General features: G+C 40.5%; 1 protein-coding gene and 1 non-coding gene across 3 annotated transcripts in view; one reads left to right on the plus strand and one right to left on the minus strand.

Moving 5' to 3' along the window:
* Positions 1-17,949, minus strand: part of KIF13B (kinesin family member 13B) — a 240,868-nt gene that overhangs the window by 193,842 nt on the left and 29,077 nt on the right. For both annotated transcript variants that reach the window (XM_060184901.1, XM_060184902.1), the window contains exon 2: positions 869-962. In XM_060184901.1, the coding sequence (XP_060040884.1) occupies positions 869-962 (94 nt within the window). The remainder of the gene's footprint in view (positions 1-868; positions 963-17,949) is intronic.
* LOC132537148 (U6 spliceosomal RNA) lies at positions 10,091-10,197 on the plus strand. The gene has a single exon (XR_009548611.1). It is a non-coding gene; the product is annotated as a U6 spliceosomal RNA (small nuclear RNA).

Consider the following 17,949-nt stretch of genomic DNA (forward strand, 5'->3'; position numbering starts at 1 on the left):
TAAAATGGAAAGGGGGGGCTTCAGGAGCAGTGGATTTGTAGTGTAGGCATTGAGCCATAGTAATAACCCTGGATGCAAAAAAAAAAAAAAAAAAAAAGGGCAGAATTCCTTTTACTGATGGAAGTAAAAGCCACTCAGCTGAAGAACAACCTAAAAGCTTTCCTTCTCATTTACATCTTAGCTAGACCTTCAGCAGCACTATCCCCTTTAAGAAAAAATATCTCTCAGCTACTTCACTATGAAAACTAGGCTGGGGTGGGGATGGGGTAGGGGAAGTGTGGTAGCACACCTGGTTCACCATACATATTACCACGTGCAAGGATCCTCATTCAAGTCCCTGCTCCCCACCTGCAAGGGGGACACTTCACAAGCATTAAAGCAGGTCAGTAGTTGTCTTTCTGTCTCCCTCTCTCCTTCCCTCCGTTCTCAATTTCTCTCTGTCCTATCAAATAAAACAGAACGAAGAAAACAGGGCCACAGTGAGTGGCAGATTCATAGTGCTGGCACCAAGCCCCAACAATAACCTTTGTGGGAAAGAAAGAAGGAAAGAAAGAAAGAAAGAAAGAAAGAAAGAAAGAAAGAAAGAAAGAAGACAAATTCTCTCTGAGTTCTAAGACAATTATCTACACTATCCATTCTGCACTGAGTAATTCGATATTGTATCAACTGATTTTGTCTTTGATTTGACAGCAATCTGACTACACAATATTGGTTAAACTGAACCCAATTCAGCAGCCATTGTTGTTCTCAACCATATAAAACTCTGTTGATGACACTGTGCATACACAAGGCCCTAAGTTCATTCCCAGACATTGAAAACAAGTAAGTAAAACTCCATTAATCAAAGCAGCAGTGTTTATGAACTTACCGGGCATCTCCTTTGGCGAGATTAGTATTTACAGGACTGAGAATAACCCTGTTTGCATCTACATCCACCACACATTTCGTGTGCAAATCAATTTCTGCAAATAGGAAAAAAAGAAGAAAATAACTGTTTAAAGGAATTTATTTCAGAAAAGACATCTGACAAAACCCAACACTCTTTCATAATAAAAACATACAGCAAACGGGCCAGCAAAATACTGTACTGCTTTGCCATGTTTGAGATCCAGGTTCAAGCCCAGGCCCCAATGCATTAAAGGAAGCACCAGTACTGTGGTGTCTCTCTGTCTCTCCTTCTCTGCATTTCTGTCTCTGCCTTTAAATAATAATTATTTTATTTTTTAAAGATTTTATTTATGTATGAGAAAGATAGGAGAGAGAAAGAACCAGACATTACTCTGGCACATGTGTTGCCAGGGATCGAACTCAGAACCTCATGCTTGAGAGTCCAAAACTTTACCAATGTGCCACCTCCCAGACCACTAAATAATAATAATTTTAAAAAGCATTCAACAAACTAGGAATGGAAGGGAAATTCCTCAGTCTGGCAAAAGACATTTGCAAAACCTGAAATTAACATACTTGATGGCTGTCAGGGAGAACAATTTCCTTCTCTATCAGGAGTAGGAGAAGGATTTCTGATACTGTAACTTCTCAACATTGAACTAGAGGGTTTAAAAAAAGTTTAGTTGTATAAGAACAAAGATGATGGGAATTGTATTGAATTGTACCAGTCTTATCCCACAATCTTGTGTATCATTATTAAATCACTAATAAATTTTTAAAAAGAATAAAGACACAATATTTCTTATTTATTTATTTATTTATTTATTTACTGGATAGAGATAAGGGAGAGATAGAGAAAGATACCTGGGGACCAGGCTGTAGCGCAGCAGGTTAAGTGCACATGGCACAAAGTGCAAGAAGTGGCGTAAGGATCCTAGTTTGAGACGGCTCCCCACCTACAGGGGGGACGCCTCACAAGCAGTGAAGCAGGTCTGCAGGTGTCTATCTTTCTCTCTCCCTCTGTCTTCCCATCCTCTCTCAATTTCTCTCTGTCCTAACCAACAACAGCATTAACAACAACAATAATAATAACAACGATAAACAAGGGCAACAGAAAGGGGAAAAATGGCCTCCAGAAGCAGTGGATGCATAGTGCAGGCACCATGCCCCAGCAATAACTGGAGACACACACAGAGAGAGAGAGAGAGAGAGAGAGAGAGAGCTGTAATGATGTTTTATCACTTATGAAGCCTCCCACACACACATACACAGGCAGGTGGGGATCATGGCTTGAACCTGGGTTCTTGACCATAGTAACATGTGTGCTCAACCAGGTGCGCCGCCACCACCACCACCGCCGCCCAGCCCCATGATATAACCTTGTATCTAGAAAATTCAAATAAAGGGATGGGGGTAGCATAATGGTCATGCAAACAGACTCACATAACTGAGGCTCCAAAGTCCCAGGTTGAATTCCCCGAACTACCATAAGCTAGAGCTGAGCAGGGCTCTGGTTAAAGTATATATATTGGACTGAGTGCTGGAGCACCTGGTTAAGCATACTGTTACAGTGTTCAAGGACCCTGGTTTGAGTCCCCAGTCCCCACCTACAGGGAGAAAGCTTTGCATTTGGTGAAGCAGTGTTGTGGGTATCTCTCTCTGTCTCTCTCCATCTCTATCACCCCCCTTCCCTATTGATTTCTGGCTATCTCTATCCAATAAATATAGTATATATATGAGAGCGAGAAAATCAAATTAGTGTTGAATGAAATTAAAGAGTTAATCAAAGGTAAGACATCCTATGTGATCAAGGTGAAAAACATACTACTGTTAAGACAAGACCAAGGAGATAATATAGTGGTTGTGCAAGATGACTTTCATGCCTGAAGTTCCAATGCCCCATGTTTAATCTCTGTACCACAGCCAGAGTTGAGTAGTGTTCTGGAGAGAGAGAGGGAAACAAACAAACAAAACCTACTTCCTTTTTTATTATTATCTTTATTTATTTATTGAATAGTGACAGCCAGAAGAAAAAAAAAAGAGAGAGAGAGAGAGCCAGAAATTGAAAGGAAGAGGGAAATAGAGAGGGAGAGAGACAGACATCTGAAGCCCTACTTCACCAGTTATGAAGCTTTCCCCCTGCAGGTGAGGACCAAGGGCTCGCGCACTGTAATGTGCTCTCCACCAGGTGCACACACCACCCAGCCCCCAAAAACACTTCCCAAATGGCCAGTTTGATTAAAAGGAATCAGGTGTGTGCCTTATCATTCCTGAAGCCTAGGTTTAAACCCTGGCACCACATGTAAGTAGTTACAGCACCAGAGGAAGCTCTGGTGTTTTTATGCCACCTGCCCCCACCCCTTGCTTCTAGAATGAAAAGCAGGCCAAAGTAGTGAAGTAAGATGTGCTCATAGTCCTAGCTCCTCCAAAAACAAAGATGGGTTTAAAGCAATCTCTGTCAAAATCCCAGCTGGTTAGATTTTTGTTTGCTTTAACAAAACTCAGGTCAATCCTAAACTCTACATGTAAAATGCACGAAACTTGGAAAAGCCAAAATAATCTTGAAAAAAGTAAAAAAAAAAAAAAAAAAATAGCAGGGGCAAGCAGTAGCACTGCAGGTTTAGTGCACATGGTGCAAAGCGCAAAGGACCAGCACAAGGATCTTGGTTTGGGACCCCAGCTCCCCACCTGCAGCAGTGACGCCTCACAAGCAGTGAAGCAGATCTGCAGCTGCCTTTCTCTGTCTTCCCCTTCTCTCTCCATTTCTTTCTGTCCTATCCAACAACAATAATAATAACAACGATAAACAACAAGGGCAACAAAAAGGGAAAAAATAGCCTCCAAGAGCAGTGGATTCCTAGTGCAGGCACCAAGCTCCAGTAATAACCCTGGAGGAGGAGGGCAGGGCAGGGCAGGGCAGGGCAGGGCAGGGCAGGGCAGGGCAGGGGAGGGGAGGGGAGGGGAGCGGAGGGGAGGGGAGGGAAAAGAAAAGGAAGGGAAGGGAAGGGAAGGGAAGGGAAGGGAAGGGAAGGGAAGGGAAGAAGGAAGGAAGAAATAAAAAAGAAAAGAAAAAAGAAAAAAAGAAAAAAGACAAGACAAGCAGCTAGCTGAGGAGGTGGCTCAACTGGTAGAGTATTGAGCTTGAAAGCCTAAGGTTCCCAATTTGATCCCTAGCACCATATGTACTACAGTGGTGCTATGGGCTGGCTCTCTCTCTCTCTCTCTCTTTCTCCCCCCCCCCTTCTCATGTGTGTGTTATGGAACTCTCTAGAACCTTGGAGCCTCAGGCAGGAAAGTCATTTTGCACAACCACTTAGCTATTTCCTTGGTCCTGCCTTCCCAACAGTAGTATGTTTTTCAGTTTGAGCAAACAGGATACTGCCATAAGGACAGAACCGCAGAAATGTAGGTAGATGCAACCAGATTCTGATACATAATGTCAAATTTACAACCACTTTATTTCAATAATGATGTTTTGATAATTCGCTGGGGAGATGTTGTAGAAAAAATCATGACATATTTTTACACAGAAAAACGAAGAAAAAATACATCATGACTTTTCCAGTAAAAACACACAGAGACACACATAGTTTTCAGTAAGTGGTAGCAGTGCTGGGACACATGCAAAACAATGAAGTTGGAAAACTTTCTAACACCATATATAAAAACTAATGAGTTGTAGACATAAAACTGTAGGAGCTAAAGTTATAAAACGCTTAGAAAAAGACCTAAGGATAAATCCATATGCCCATGCCTGAGCTAATAGTTTCTTAGATACCAAAACCACAGGCAGCAAATAAAATGCATAAATGAAATTGGACCACATTAAAAAGAAAACTTTTTGTGCTTCAAAGGGCACCATTATCGGGGGTATAGCTCAGTGGTAGAGCATTTGACTGCAAAGGGCACCATATCATGTGAGTACAAAAGCAAGGTACAAACTTAAGAAAATAAATATGAATCTCATCTTTTTGAAAGAAATTATATGAAAAAATACAAAGAACTTACACCTCAATAATAAAAAGGCACACAATTCAATCAAAAGTAGGAGGGTCATCTCTGCCTGCCCCCCCCCCCCACTGTACCAGGTGGCTCAGAAATAGAATACATGCCTTGCATGTTAGAGGCCCTGGGCTAGATAGGCACTGTCTAACAACAACAAAGAAAAAAGAAAGAAAGAAATCATCGTAAGAGTGATGCTCTGCTCTCTCTCTCACACACACACACATACACACAAACTTAATAATAGGGGCTGGGCAGTGGTGCACCCAGTAGAATACACACATTACCAAGCTCAAGGACCTGGGTTCAGGCCTCTGGTACCCACCCAACCTGCAGAGGGGGAATTTCATGAGCAGTGAAACAGTGCTGCAGAAGTCTCTTTCTCTTCCTCCTCACTCCTTCTCTCTTTTTTTAAGAAGATATTATTATTTGGGGTTTTGTTTAATTTTTTATTTATCTTTATTTATTCATTGGATAGAGATAGCCAGAAATTGAGAGGAAGGAAGAGAGAGAGAGAGAGAGGCAGATAGACACCTGCAGCCCTGCTTCATCACTTGTGAAGTTTTCCCCCTGCAGGTGAGGACCAGGGACTTGAACCTAGGTCCTTGCACATTGTAACATGTGCACTAACCAGGTGCACCACCACTCCCTCTCTATTTCTGTCTCTATCAAATACAAAAATAATAAAAATGAAGAGAGAAAGAAACAAACAAACAGTAACTGTCAGGAGTGGTGGAGTCATCATGCAGGCACCTAGCCCGTCATAACCCTAGTGGTAAAAAAAAAAAAGTAAATAAAGTGGGTAAAGGATCTAAGCAGATCATCTCTCAAAAAAAAAAAAAGAAAAAGGAAAAAAAAAAAAAAAGAGGCGGGAGTCGGGTTGTAGCGCAGCGGGTTAAGCGCACGTGGCGCAAGGACTAGCCTAAGGATCCCAGTTCAAGTGCCCGGCTCCCCACCTGCAGGGGAGTCACTTCACAGGCGGTAAAGCAGGTCTGCAGGTGTCTTCTTTCTCCCTCTCTGTCTTCCCCTCCTCTCTCCATTTCTCTCTGTCCTATCCAACGATGACATCAACAATAATAATAACTATAACAACAATAAAAACAAGGGCAACAAAAAGGAAATAAGTATTTTAAAAATCTTAAAAAATAAAAGAGGCCAAAATGTACAAGATTCTCAAAAATCATAAAACACTAAGGGAAGTACAAAACAAAGCCACATGAGATAGTACCTCACACTGACATAACTATAAGCGAAAAGACAGATAGCAAAGGATTTAGCATATGGATATGGAGAATTTGGAGCTTCATATATTATCGGTAGGAACAGTATAGTCACTCTAGGAAATAGTCTGGCAGTTCAAAGGTTAATTACAGAGTTAGCATATGACCCAGCAATTCCCACTCCTAGAAATCTACACAAGAGGGGGACCGGGAAGCGGCACACCTAGTTGAGCACACACATTACCATGCACAAGTCCCTGCTCCCTACCGCAAGGGTTGGAATCTTAATAAGCTACTCTGCAGATGTTCCCCTCCCCTTCCTCTCAATTTCTCTCTGTCCTATCAAATAAAATAGAAAGATGAAAAGGAGAAGGGGGGATAGATAACAAAGTGGTTTTGAAAAGAGACTCTCATGCCTGAGTCCCCAAGATCCCAAGTTCAATCAATCCCCCACACCACCATAAACCAGAGCTGGACAATGCTTTGTTAAGAAAGAGAAAAGGGGAGGGGAGGGGAGGGGAGGGGAGGGGAGGGGAGGGGAGGGGAGGGGAGGGGAGGGGAGGGGAGGGGAGGGGAGGGGAGGGAAGAAATGGCCACCAGGAGTGCTGGATTCATCATGTAGGCAACAAGGCCCAACAATAACCCCACTGGCCCACACAAGAGAATAAACTTGGTTGTTCATAGCAGTATTATGTGACTATTCATAATAGCCAAAAACACAAATGACTATCAATTAGTAAGTGGGTAAATGTAGTATAACCATAAAATGGAATAAAGTTTAACAGTTAAAAGGGACAAAGCACTGATAGCTACTACAACATGAATTTTGTTTCTGCTAAGAGAAAGCAGCTAGTCATAAAAGAGCATACAATACATGATTCCACTTACCTGAAATGTCTAGACAGGCACAGACAGAAAACAGACAACTGATTGCCTAGAGCGTTATGGGACTCTAATGGCTACACTTTTCTCTCAGAAATTATAAAGATGTATTAAATTAAAATTGCTAATAGGTACGCAATTCATAGTGCTAATAGTTACACAATTTTGTCAACATACCTTAAAAAAAAAAAAACCACTAAACTGGCTAAATTGTGTAAAATATGAATTATATCTCAATAAAGCTATTCTTTTAAGTGTAGGCTACATCATGTTTCTGTTGTCATGTTTTCATTTGTTTGTTTTTATTGTCACCAGAGTTATCCCTGGGGCTGGGTGCCAGCACTATGAATCCACCACTCTCAGCAGCCATTTTTCCTCCTTTCTTTCTTTCTTTCTTTCTTTCTTTCTTCCTTCCTTTCTGTTTTATTAGATAGGACAGAGATAAATTGAGAGAGGAGGAGGAGACAGAGAAAGATAGATACCTGCAAACCTGCTTCATGGCTAGTGAAACTCACACACACACTACAGGTGAAGAGTGGGGGCTCAAATCCAAGTCCTTGTTTTTGGTAATATATGCCATTGCCTGGCCCCCTCTGTTGTTTATATTTTTATATCCTTATGTTTTCTGAACAATAATAGTGAAACTGCTCCTGTTTGCCTTAACTGCACTAACAAAAGATAAGCTCTAAGGAAAGGAAATGTACGACATTGCATTCATTTTATATTTCCCAAAGGACGTTGGCCAAATGTCGATGTCATACTCATTATTATACCTTAATAGCACCTCTACTGCCTGAAAAAAACAGCTTGTTTGTTTTATACAACTGAAACAAATACACAAAAAAACGTATTCCATGTTGTCACAGCAATACTTTCCTCACAACAATTATTCTTCAGTTGTTCTCAAAGCTGTATTCTGGAAGTACACAAAATCACTAGCATAATGGTTATGCAGAGACTCTCATGCCTGAGGCTCTGAGATCCCAGGTTCAATCCCCTGCACCACCATAAAACAGAGCTGATCAGTGCTTTGGTGTAAAAGGGTGGGGGGGGGCATTTTTCAGACAAAGAGAACTGAAAAGAAATTTTAGAGTTAAGTTTTGCTTAAGCGTGGCTACCCCTCCACACACACACCCCACTACCACCTCCACCATCTCCAAAGGTAAGCAACAGTTCCAATGTGACCAACTAGCCTTAAAGACTATTTCCACTGCTTTGCTTTTAGCTCCATTCACTCTAAACAAAGAAAAGCTACAAGGAAGTCCCAACCACAGTGCAAAAACATGTCAGACATGCACTTTTATGTCTTCCTTTCCTGAGACTTTTTTTTACACACACCCCCGCCCCTTATTTTTCTTCTTTCTTTTTTTAATCCGAGCACTGCTCAGCTCTTGACTACAGTGGGACCTTGGAGCCTCAGGCTTGAAAGTCCATTGTACCTAAAGTGAAACTGGAAGATGGTTTGGTAGAGAGTGAAATGTACTGACATATCTTAGGGAAATATGGAAATGTACTCCTGAGACAGTAACAATTCTATTAGTCAACATCCCCTCAATAAAGTGATACTGAAGGTGTGGGGGTTGGGGTGGAGGAAATCTTTTGCGTAACCACTGTGCTATCTCCCAGGTGCCTTCTTTCCTTAGGCTTAAAGTTTGTAATCATCAGACTCTGCCAATATCAAACATTCTTTTCTGGTCTCTGACCACACTGCATTGGCTCATCTTTTACAGTCAAATCTGTAGTTGATACAAATGTGTTATCAACTCTCCGGAAACTGTACTATGACTCAAAAGCTATCACATCATCCACTTTAACGTTCTTTAATAGCTTCTGACATTTTGTCTGAGCAGAGATGCTGCACTGTAGTTATGTATGCAGAAGGGTGCCTAAGAAGTACGTATGTAGAGCACATGCCTGAAATTCTGGCTATTTCCTCCCTTTGTCTTCATTTCAAATGATCTTGAATTGAGAAGAGATCTAAGCATGTTGCTTTGATATTTGCATGATTTCCTCCTCACTTCTTCATGGCACTTCTTATTCCACATCTTGCCCCAATAAATACAACAAATAGTTTAGAAACATTAAATGGCACAATTAAAGACAAAAAAAAAAAAACACTTGGAAAATCCTATACAATACTAAGAATCACCTAATAACCAATATATTCAATCTAAACTCATTTTGCCCTAAAGATTACATTATTCACAAATGTGCCTGAAACTAAAAACTTCGATAACCAACAAAGGCAACAAAAGGGAAAATAAATATTTTAAAAAATTAAAAAACGGGGGTCGGGCGGTAGTGCAGCAGGTTAAGCGCACATGGCGCAAAGCGCAAGGACCGGCAGGAGGATCCCAGTTCAAGCCCCCGGCTCCCCACCTGCAGGAGGGTCGCTTCACAGGCGGTAAAGCAGGTCTGCAGGTGTCTGCCTTTCTCTCCCCCTCTCTCAGTCTTCCCTCCTCTCTCGATTTCTGTCTGTCCTATCCAAACAACAACAACAGCAATGATAACAACAATAATGATGACAACAAGGGCAACAAAGTGAGGAAAAAACGGCCTCAAGGAGCAGTGGATTCGTAGTGCAGGCACCGAGCCCCAGCAATAACCCTGGAGGTTAAAAAAAAAAAAAAAAAAAAACTTCGATATCTTGGATTCTATCATTAAAATTTCCAAACCAGTCTGTTGATTGATGGTTAGCTATTAGGAGGTGACTTTTACCAAGACTATTCAGAAGACAGGTGAAAAGATCTAAGACATACACCCAAGCAAATAAAAGCAATAAAATCTGAATTCAAGGTTCAAATACATGAAAATAATTTTAATATAAAATGTTATAGTTAGTGGTCTGGGAGGTGGCGCAGTGGATAAAGCTTTGGACTCTCAAGCATGAGGTCCTGAGTTCAATTCCCCGGCAGCACATGTACCAGAGTGATACCTGGTTCTTTCTATCCTCCTATCTTTCTCATTAATAAATAAATAATTTTTTTAAATGTTATAGTTAGTGTGCTATCAACTTTTACCACCTGGTTGAATAAAGTTATATTGCTACAATATTCTAAATGACACTGAAAACTGTGCTTGTTAGAAATCAACGTAGGGTGCTCGTTTCAGCAGCACGTATACTAAAATTGGAACGATACAGAGAAGATTAGCATGGCCCCTGCGCAAGGATGACACGCAAATTCGTGAAGCGTTCCATATTAAAAAAAAAAAAAGAAAAGAAATCAACGTAGGGACAGATAGCATGAGCAAGTCTAGGTCTTAAATTGAAGCCAAATTAAAAGCCATCTACCAAAACTCCAAAAGAAAAGCATCTTCCTCTTAACTTGGAATACTTGTCTTTTAAGACATAGGTCTAGTTGCTGTGTATTGCCTTCACAAAAACACTAGAGTGCAATCATGTTTACAGCAGTTTTGTTCATAATAGTCAAAAACTGGAAGCAATCCAAGCATCCACCAACAAATGAAAGGTAAACAAAATGTGGTATACACATTCAGTGGACTATTGATCTTAAAAAGGAAGGGCATTCTAGAAAATGAATGAACCTTGAAGACATTATGCTAAATGGAAGAAGCAGTCACAAAAATACATAGTATGATTTCACTTACATGTGGTTTCTTATTTTTTGTGGTAGTAGAGGCTTCACTGCCAATTTTACCAGAGAGAAAGAAAGAGGAGGGAGGGATGGGGAGAACCACAACACAGGAGCTGTCTCCAGTGCTATAATACTGGACTGCATGCAGATAAGGTGAGCTATTTCACTGGCATGGTACTATCTTTTAATTTTTTTAAATATTTATTTGTTTATTCCCTTTTGTTGCCCTTGTTGTTATATTGTTGTAGTTATTACTGTTGTTGTTATTGATGTCATCGTTATTAAATAGGACAGAGAAATGGAGAGGGGGGGGAGACAGAGAAGGGGAAAGAAAGACACCTGCAGACCAGTTTCACTGCCTGTGAAACGATTTCCCTGCAGGTGGGGAGCCGGGGGCTCGAACCAGGATCCTTAACGCTGGTCCTTGCGCTTTGCTCCATGTGTCCTTAGCCCACTGCACTACCACCCGACTCCCTATCTTTTTATTTTTAAGATCTTCTTACTTATTAAATAATGGAAGAGGGAGGAAAGGGGAGACAGAGAGGAGAGAGAGAGGAGAGATCATCACTCTAGGATATGGGATATCAAGGATTGAACTCAGGACTCAATGTTTGAAAGTAAAACTTTATCCACTGCACCACTCTCTGGACTACCTGTGTGTTTTTTTTGCTTATTTGTTTTATTTTTGTTTTAGTGATTTAACGTAGTTTTACTAAGTTATAGTATTTCAGGGGTATGATTTCACACCCATTCACGGTAAGTCTGAGTTACCACAACCTCCACTGAAATTGTCTCCCCTCCACCTCCAAAAGCCACCATAATTGTCACCAAGTCCAAGAAATGGCTTGGTACCACTAAAAGATTAATATCAAAAAGTTATAAAGAAATCAAACAGCTCAATAACAAAATAAACAACCCAGTTAAAAAAAAAGTAGGCAAAAGAAGACATTCAGTGAGCCACAGACATGAGAAAATACTCCACATCATTCATCATCATAAAGGAACGCAATGAAAAATCACCTCACATCACTGAGAATTGTCTCTATCAACAAACCAGATGACAAGTATTGATTGGCAAGGATGTGGAGAAAAAGGAACCCTAATACACTGTTGGTGGGAATGCTAACTGGTACAGCGGCTATAGAAAACATATAGCGTCCTCAAATAAATAAAAATGGAAATACCTTTCAATCCAGCAATATCACTCTTCCTGAGCATATATTCAAAGAACATAAAAACACAAATCCAAAGAGACATATGCACCCCTATGTATGTAAATAGCTGCACTATTTAAGATAGCTAAAAATATGCAAACAACCTATATGTGGTTCTTAAAGCAGTCAAGTTCAGAGATGGGAAGTAGAACAGTGATTGCCTAGGGCTGGGTGAAGGGGTATTGGACAGCTGTCATGGGGACAGAGTTTCAGTTTCATAAGATAAATCCTGGAGATCAGTGGTGGTGGCTGTTGCACAACAATGTGAATATACTTCATGCTGCTGAGCTGTGCACTTAAAAATGGTTTCAATAGGGAGTCGGGCGGTAACGCAACAGGTTAAGCACAGTGGGTTAAGCATAGGTGGGCAAAGCGCAAGGACCAGCATAAAGGTCCCAGTTCGAGTCCCCGTCTCCCCACCTGCAGAGGAGTCACTTCACAAGCAGTGAAGCAGATCTGCAGGTATCTTATCTTTCTCTGTCTTCCCCTCCTCTCTCCATTTCTCTCTGTCTTATCCAATAACAATGATATTAATAATAACTACAACAATAAAACAACAAAAAGGAATAAATAAATATAAAAAGTATTTTTAAAAAATGGTTTCAGTGGTGGGGGCAAGGGGTCAGCAGGTGCATATTTAGAAGAGCACACTCACTACTATGCATGATGATAAGGGTTCGAGAATCACCACATGGGAGCCCTTCCTTTCCTTTCCTCTCCTTTCCTTTCTTTCTTTTAACCAGAGCTCTGATCATCTCTGGTTCATGGTGGTGCAGGGGACTGAACCTGGGACTTTGGAGCCTCAGGCATGACAGTCTCTTTGATTAATCATTATATTATCTACCCCCGCCCCATGGGAGCAGTTTCAAGGAAAAAGCTTCAAGAGTGGCAGACTGGTGCTGTTCCAAATTAATGTCTCTCCTCCTCCTCCTCCTCCTCCTCCTCCTTCTTCTCTCTCTCTCTCCCCCCCTCTCTCTCTTCCCTCCCTCCCTCCATCCCTCCCTCTCTTTCACCCTCTATGTATAGGAGCAGGGGGGGAAAGGTACGCTACCAAGAATAATTAAGTTATGTAGGAACTGAGTCCCAGCAATAACCCTGGTGACAAAAATAAGTTGGGGGGAAGGATTTAAATGGCCTATGAACTGCAGAATTAGGGTCATGGAGGGCGGGGAGGGAAATTGGTCTGCAAGGGGAGAGAGCATCCAGTACACTTGGAGAACAGGATATTAGTACTTTGGCAGGTATGGCATAGTATATATTAAAGACATGTGAAATTACATTTCTAAAATATTTATAGTCTTATACCAAGATTACTTTTAAAATATAAATAAAGGTAAGTAACACACAAAAATAGTTAAATGAAGCCAGGAGATGAGTTAGCAGGTAAAGTATATTCCTCCCATGTATGAAGCCCTAAATTTTTTATTTGGTTGGTTAGTTTTCTAGGGTTGTTTATTTTTCCAAAGCACAGCTAAACTCTGACTTCTGGTGCTGGGGACAGAACCTAAAACTTTTAGTGCCTTAGGCATGGAGGTCTTTCTGCATAACAACTATGCTATCTCCCCAGTCATGGGAGGTAGAACAAGGCTATAGTCTCCGTCTTTCTCTACCCGCCCCCTCACACATACACACTCAAGAATATATAATTCTAAAAAACTGGACTGGGGAGGCTGCTCAAAGTATCTCATATATGTAAAATAACCTGAATTGGCTTTCCAGCACCACATTAAAATTTTTGTTAAGACACAGCTGGTTAAGCACAGACTACAGTGTGCAAGGACCCAGGTTCAAACCCCTGGTCCCAATCTGCAGGGGAACAGCTTCACAAGTGGTGAAGCAAGGCTGTAGGTGTCTCTCTGTCTCTCTCCTTCTCTATCTCCCCCTTCTGCTCTAATTTCTATCTCCATCCATTAATAGATTAATTTGGGAGTCGGGTAGCAGTGCAGCGGGTTAAGCGCAGGTGGCTCAAAGGGTAAGGAACAACATAAGGATCCTGGTTTGAGCCCCCAGCTCCCCACCTGCAGGGGAGTCGCATCACAGGCAGTGAAGCAGGTCTGCAGTTGTCTTTCTCTCCCCCTCTGTCTTCCACTCCTCTCTCAATTTCTCTCTATCCTATCCAACAATGACATCAATAACAACAATAGTAACTACAACAATAAAACAAGGGCAACAAAAGGGAATAAATATTCAAGAAATAATAATCAATTAAATTTTTTTTAAAGAAAATGGGTGGCAAGATAGCTCACTTGCTTGGAAGCTTCAGTGCTATGGTGGTATCATTCTATCTGTCTCTTTTTTTTTTAAATTTCTTTATTGGGGAATTAATGTTTTATATTCAACAGTAAATACAATAGTTTGTGCATGCATAACACTTCCCAGTTTTCCATATAACAATACAACCCCCAATAGGTCCTCTGTCATCCTTCTTGGATCTGTATTCTTCCCACCCACCTCAAGGTCTTTTACTTTGCTGCAATACGCCAATTCCAGTTCAGGTTCTACTTGTGTTTTCTCTTCTGAACTTGTTTTTCAACTTCTGCCTGAAAGTGAGATCATCCCATATTCATCCTTCCGTTTCTGACTTATTTCACTCAACATGATTTTTTCAAGCTCCATCCAAGATCGGCTGAAAACGGTGAAGTCACCATTTTTTACAGCTGAGTAGTATTCCATTGTGTATATATACCACAACTTGCTAGCCACTCATCTGTTGTTGGACACCTGGGTGGATTCCAGGTTGTGGCTATTACAAATTGTGCTGCTAAGAACATATGTGTACACAGATCTTTTTGGATGGGTGTGTTGGGTTCCTTAGATCTATCCCCAGGAGAGGAATTGCAGGATCATAGGGCAGGTCCATCTCTAGCCTTCTGAGAGATCTCCAGACTGTTCTCCACAGAGGTTGGACCAATTGACATTCCCACCAGCAGTGCGGGAGGGTTCCTTGGACCCCACAACCTCTCCAGCATTTGTTGCTCTTACCTTTTCTTTTTTTTTTTTTAATTTATTTCTTTATTGGGGAAATAATGTTTTATATTCAACAGTAAATACAATAGTTTGTACATGCATAACATTCCCCAGTTTCCCATTTAACAATACAACCCCCACTATGTCATTTATCATCTTTCATGGACCTGTATTCTCCCCACCCACCCACCCCAGAGTCTTTTGCTTTGGTGTAATATGCCAATTCCATTTCAGGTTCTACTTGTGTTTTCTCTTCTGATCTTGTTTTTCAACTTCTGCCTGAGAGTGAGATCATCCCATATTCATCCTTCTGTTTCTGACTTATTTCACTCAACATGATTTTTTCAAGGTCCATCCAAGATCAGCTGAAAACGGTGAAGTCACCATTTTTAACAGCTGAGTAGTATTCCATTGTGTATATATACCACCACTTGCTCAGCCACTCATCTGTTGTTGGACACCTGGGTTGCTTCCAGGTTTTGGCTATTACAAATTGTGCTGCCAAGAACATATGTGTACACAGATCTTTTTGGATGGATGTGTTGGGTTCCTTAGGATATATCCCCAGGAGAGGAATTGCAGGATCATAGAGTAGGTCCATTTCTAGCCTGCTGAGAGTTCTCCAGACTGTTCTCCACAGAGGTTGGACCAATTGACATTCCCACCAGCAGTGTAGGAGGGTTCCTTGGACCCCACAACCTCTCCAGCATTTGCTGCTGTTCCCTTTTCTGATGTATGACACTCTCACAAGAGTGAAGTGGTATCTCATTGTTGTCTTTTTTTGCATTTCTCTGACAATCAGAGACTTGGAGCATTTTTTCATGTGTTTCTCGGCCTTTTGGATCTCTTCTGTGGTGAATATTCTGTCCAAGTCCTCCCCCCATTTTTGTTATTTGTTGTCTTGTTGTTGAGATTTGCAAGTTCTTTATATATTCTGGTTATTAGCCTCTTGTCTGATGTATGGCATGTAAAGATCTTCTCCCATTCTGTGAGGAGTCTCTTGGTTTGGGTAGTAGTTTCTTTTGCTGTGCAGAAGCTTTTTAATTGGATGTAGTCCCATAGGTTCATGCTTGCCTTAGTCTTCTTTGTAATTGGATTCGTTTCATTGAAGATGTCTTTAAAATTTATGTAGAAAAGAGTTCTTCTAATATTCTCCTCTAAGTATCTGATAGTTTGTGGTCTAACATCCAAGTCCTTGATCCACTTGGAATTTACTTTTGTATTTGGTGAAATATAGTGGTTCAGTTTCATTCTTCTGCATGTTTCAACCCATTGTTTCCAACACCATTTGTTGAAGAGACTGCTTTCCCCATTTAATAGTTTGGGCACCTTTGTCAAAGATAAGATGTCCATAGGTGTGGGGGATCTCTCTATCTGTCTCTTAATCTTTCTGAAAAAAAGTCACCTTATAGCAATATAAAAAATTGTTAAAATAGCTTCACATTAGTCATAATTTGCCTCAATAAAAAAGCAATAAATACTCATCATTATTATAATAAGTAACACATGGTCAGTAGTTTATTCCCAGCGAAACTTATAATAATGGCATTGAATTTAATTAGTACTGTTTAAAAATCAATTAAAAAAGAGTGATCTTAAAGTAGTACTGCAAGTTTGTCATGCCTAATCAAGGTTTATAGTACTTCAAAATCTACAAAGCTTTGCTGTATCATAAGTTAAAAAAAAAAAAAGGAAAAGAAAAGAGAAAGAAAGTTACTCCACTGACATTACAGACCCTCTATTATTTTCCTAGTTGGAATCTTTTCCAGGTCAAATTCCTCATGATGAATATTAAAATACCAACAACTGACAATTCAGCTTACTCATTCACAAATGAGTCACCTTGTAAAAGTGAACAATACTTTGGAACAAGTCTTTCTTCAATGTACAAGTCAGCTTTGGCTCACTCCCTAGTGATATCACAGTAAAATATGGGTAGGGCCTGAGAGACTCCCTTTATATAACTCATGTTCTGTCTGGGGAGATACAGCATATATGGATGCCAACAAAATAATTCTGAGCTGTCTATTTCGTTAATCTGCTTTTCTAATTCTACTGAAAATTAATAATTTTAAGCCAAATTTACTATTAAGAAATACAGGGAGTCAGGCAGTAGCCCAGCAGGTTAAGCACACGTGGTGCAAAGCCTAAGGACCGGCATAAGGATCCTGGTTCGAGCCCCCAGCTCCCACCTGCAGGGGAGTCAATTCACAGGCGGTGAAGCAGGTCTGAAGGTGTCTCTCTTTCTCTCCCCTTCTCTGTCTTCCCCTCCTCTCTCCATTTTTCTCTGTCCTTTCTAACAACAACGACACCAATAACAACAATAATAACTACAGCAACAATGAAATACAACAAGGACAACAAAAGGGAAAATAAATATAAGAAATTAAAAATAAATAAAGTTGAATTAAAATTTTAAAAAAGAAGAAGAAATACAAATGGGGCGAGGGAAATAGCATAATAGTTATGCAAATAGACTTTCAGGCCTGGGGTTCCGAAGCCCCTGCACCACCATAAACCAGAGAAATACAAACATCTCCCTTAACTTACCATGATAGTTCTAAAAAGCTAATTATAAGAGGGCTGGTTGGATGGTGCACCTGGACAAGGGCCTGGGTTCAAGTCCCCAGTCCCCACCTGCAGAGGGTGAAGCTTCATGATCAAGTGAAGGAGTGCTACAGGTATTTCTCTTTCTCTCCCTCTCTGTCTCTCCTCTCAATTTCTCTATCAAAAACAAGCAAATTAAAAAAAAACAAAAAATTATTAACTTATTGTTAAATTCACAAGGGTCCATTTTTTAAAAGCAGTAAATTATATGGTTTAACCATTTTAAAATTTGGTTTTTGGTTTTTGAGGTAACATTGGTTTATAAGCCTTTAATGTTTTAAAAACACAATTTCTCACCTCCTCAAAATGTGTTACCCAACCAAAGCATCAATATTTCTCTTCCAAAGTACAGTGGACTATCTCCTTGTCATGCCCCCACTCCCTCAATCCTTTGTAACCTCAGTTGTTTTGTCTCAGTCCAAAGTCTTCACTGGGTTTTGCTCATTTTCCTAGCTGTTCATTTGCCAGCTATGGGTGAGGTCACTCTACATTTTAATTTCACAGGAGTCCCTCTAGTATCGCTGCTAGGTCTGGTTTAGTGGTAATGAATTCTTACAGCTTTGCTGAAAAGCT

Source organism: Erinaceus europaeus, chromosome 2 (assembly GCF_950295315.1).
Source record: "Erinaceus europaeus chromosome 2, mEriEur2.1, whole genome shotgun sequence".
Lineage (NCBI taxonomy): Eukaryota > Metazoa > Chordata > Mammalia > Eulipotyphla > Erinaceidae > Erinaceus > Erinaceus europaeus.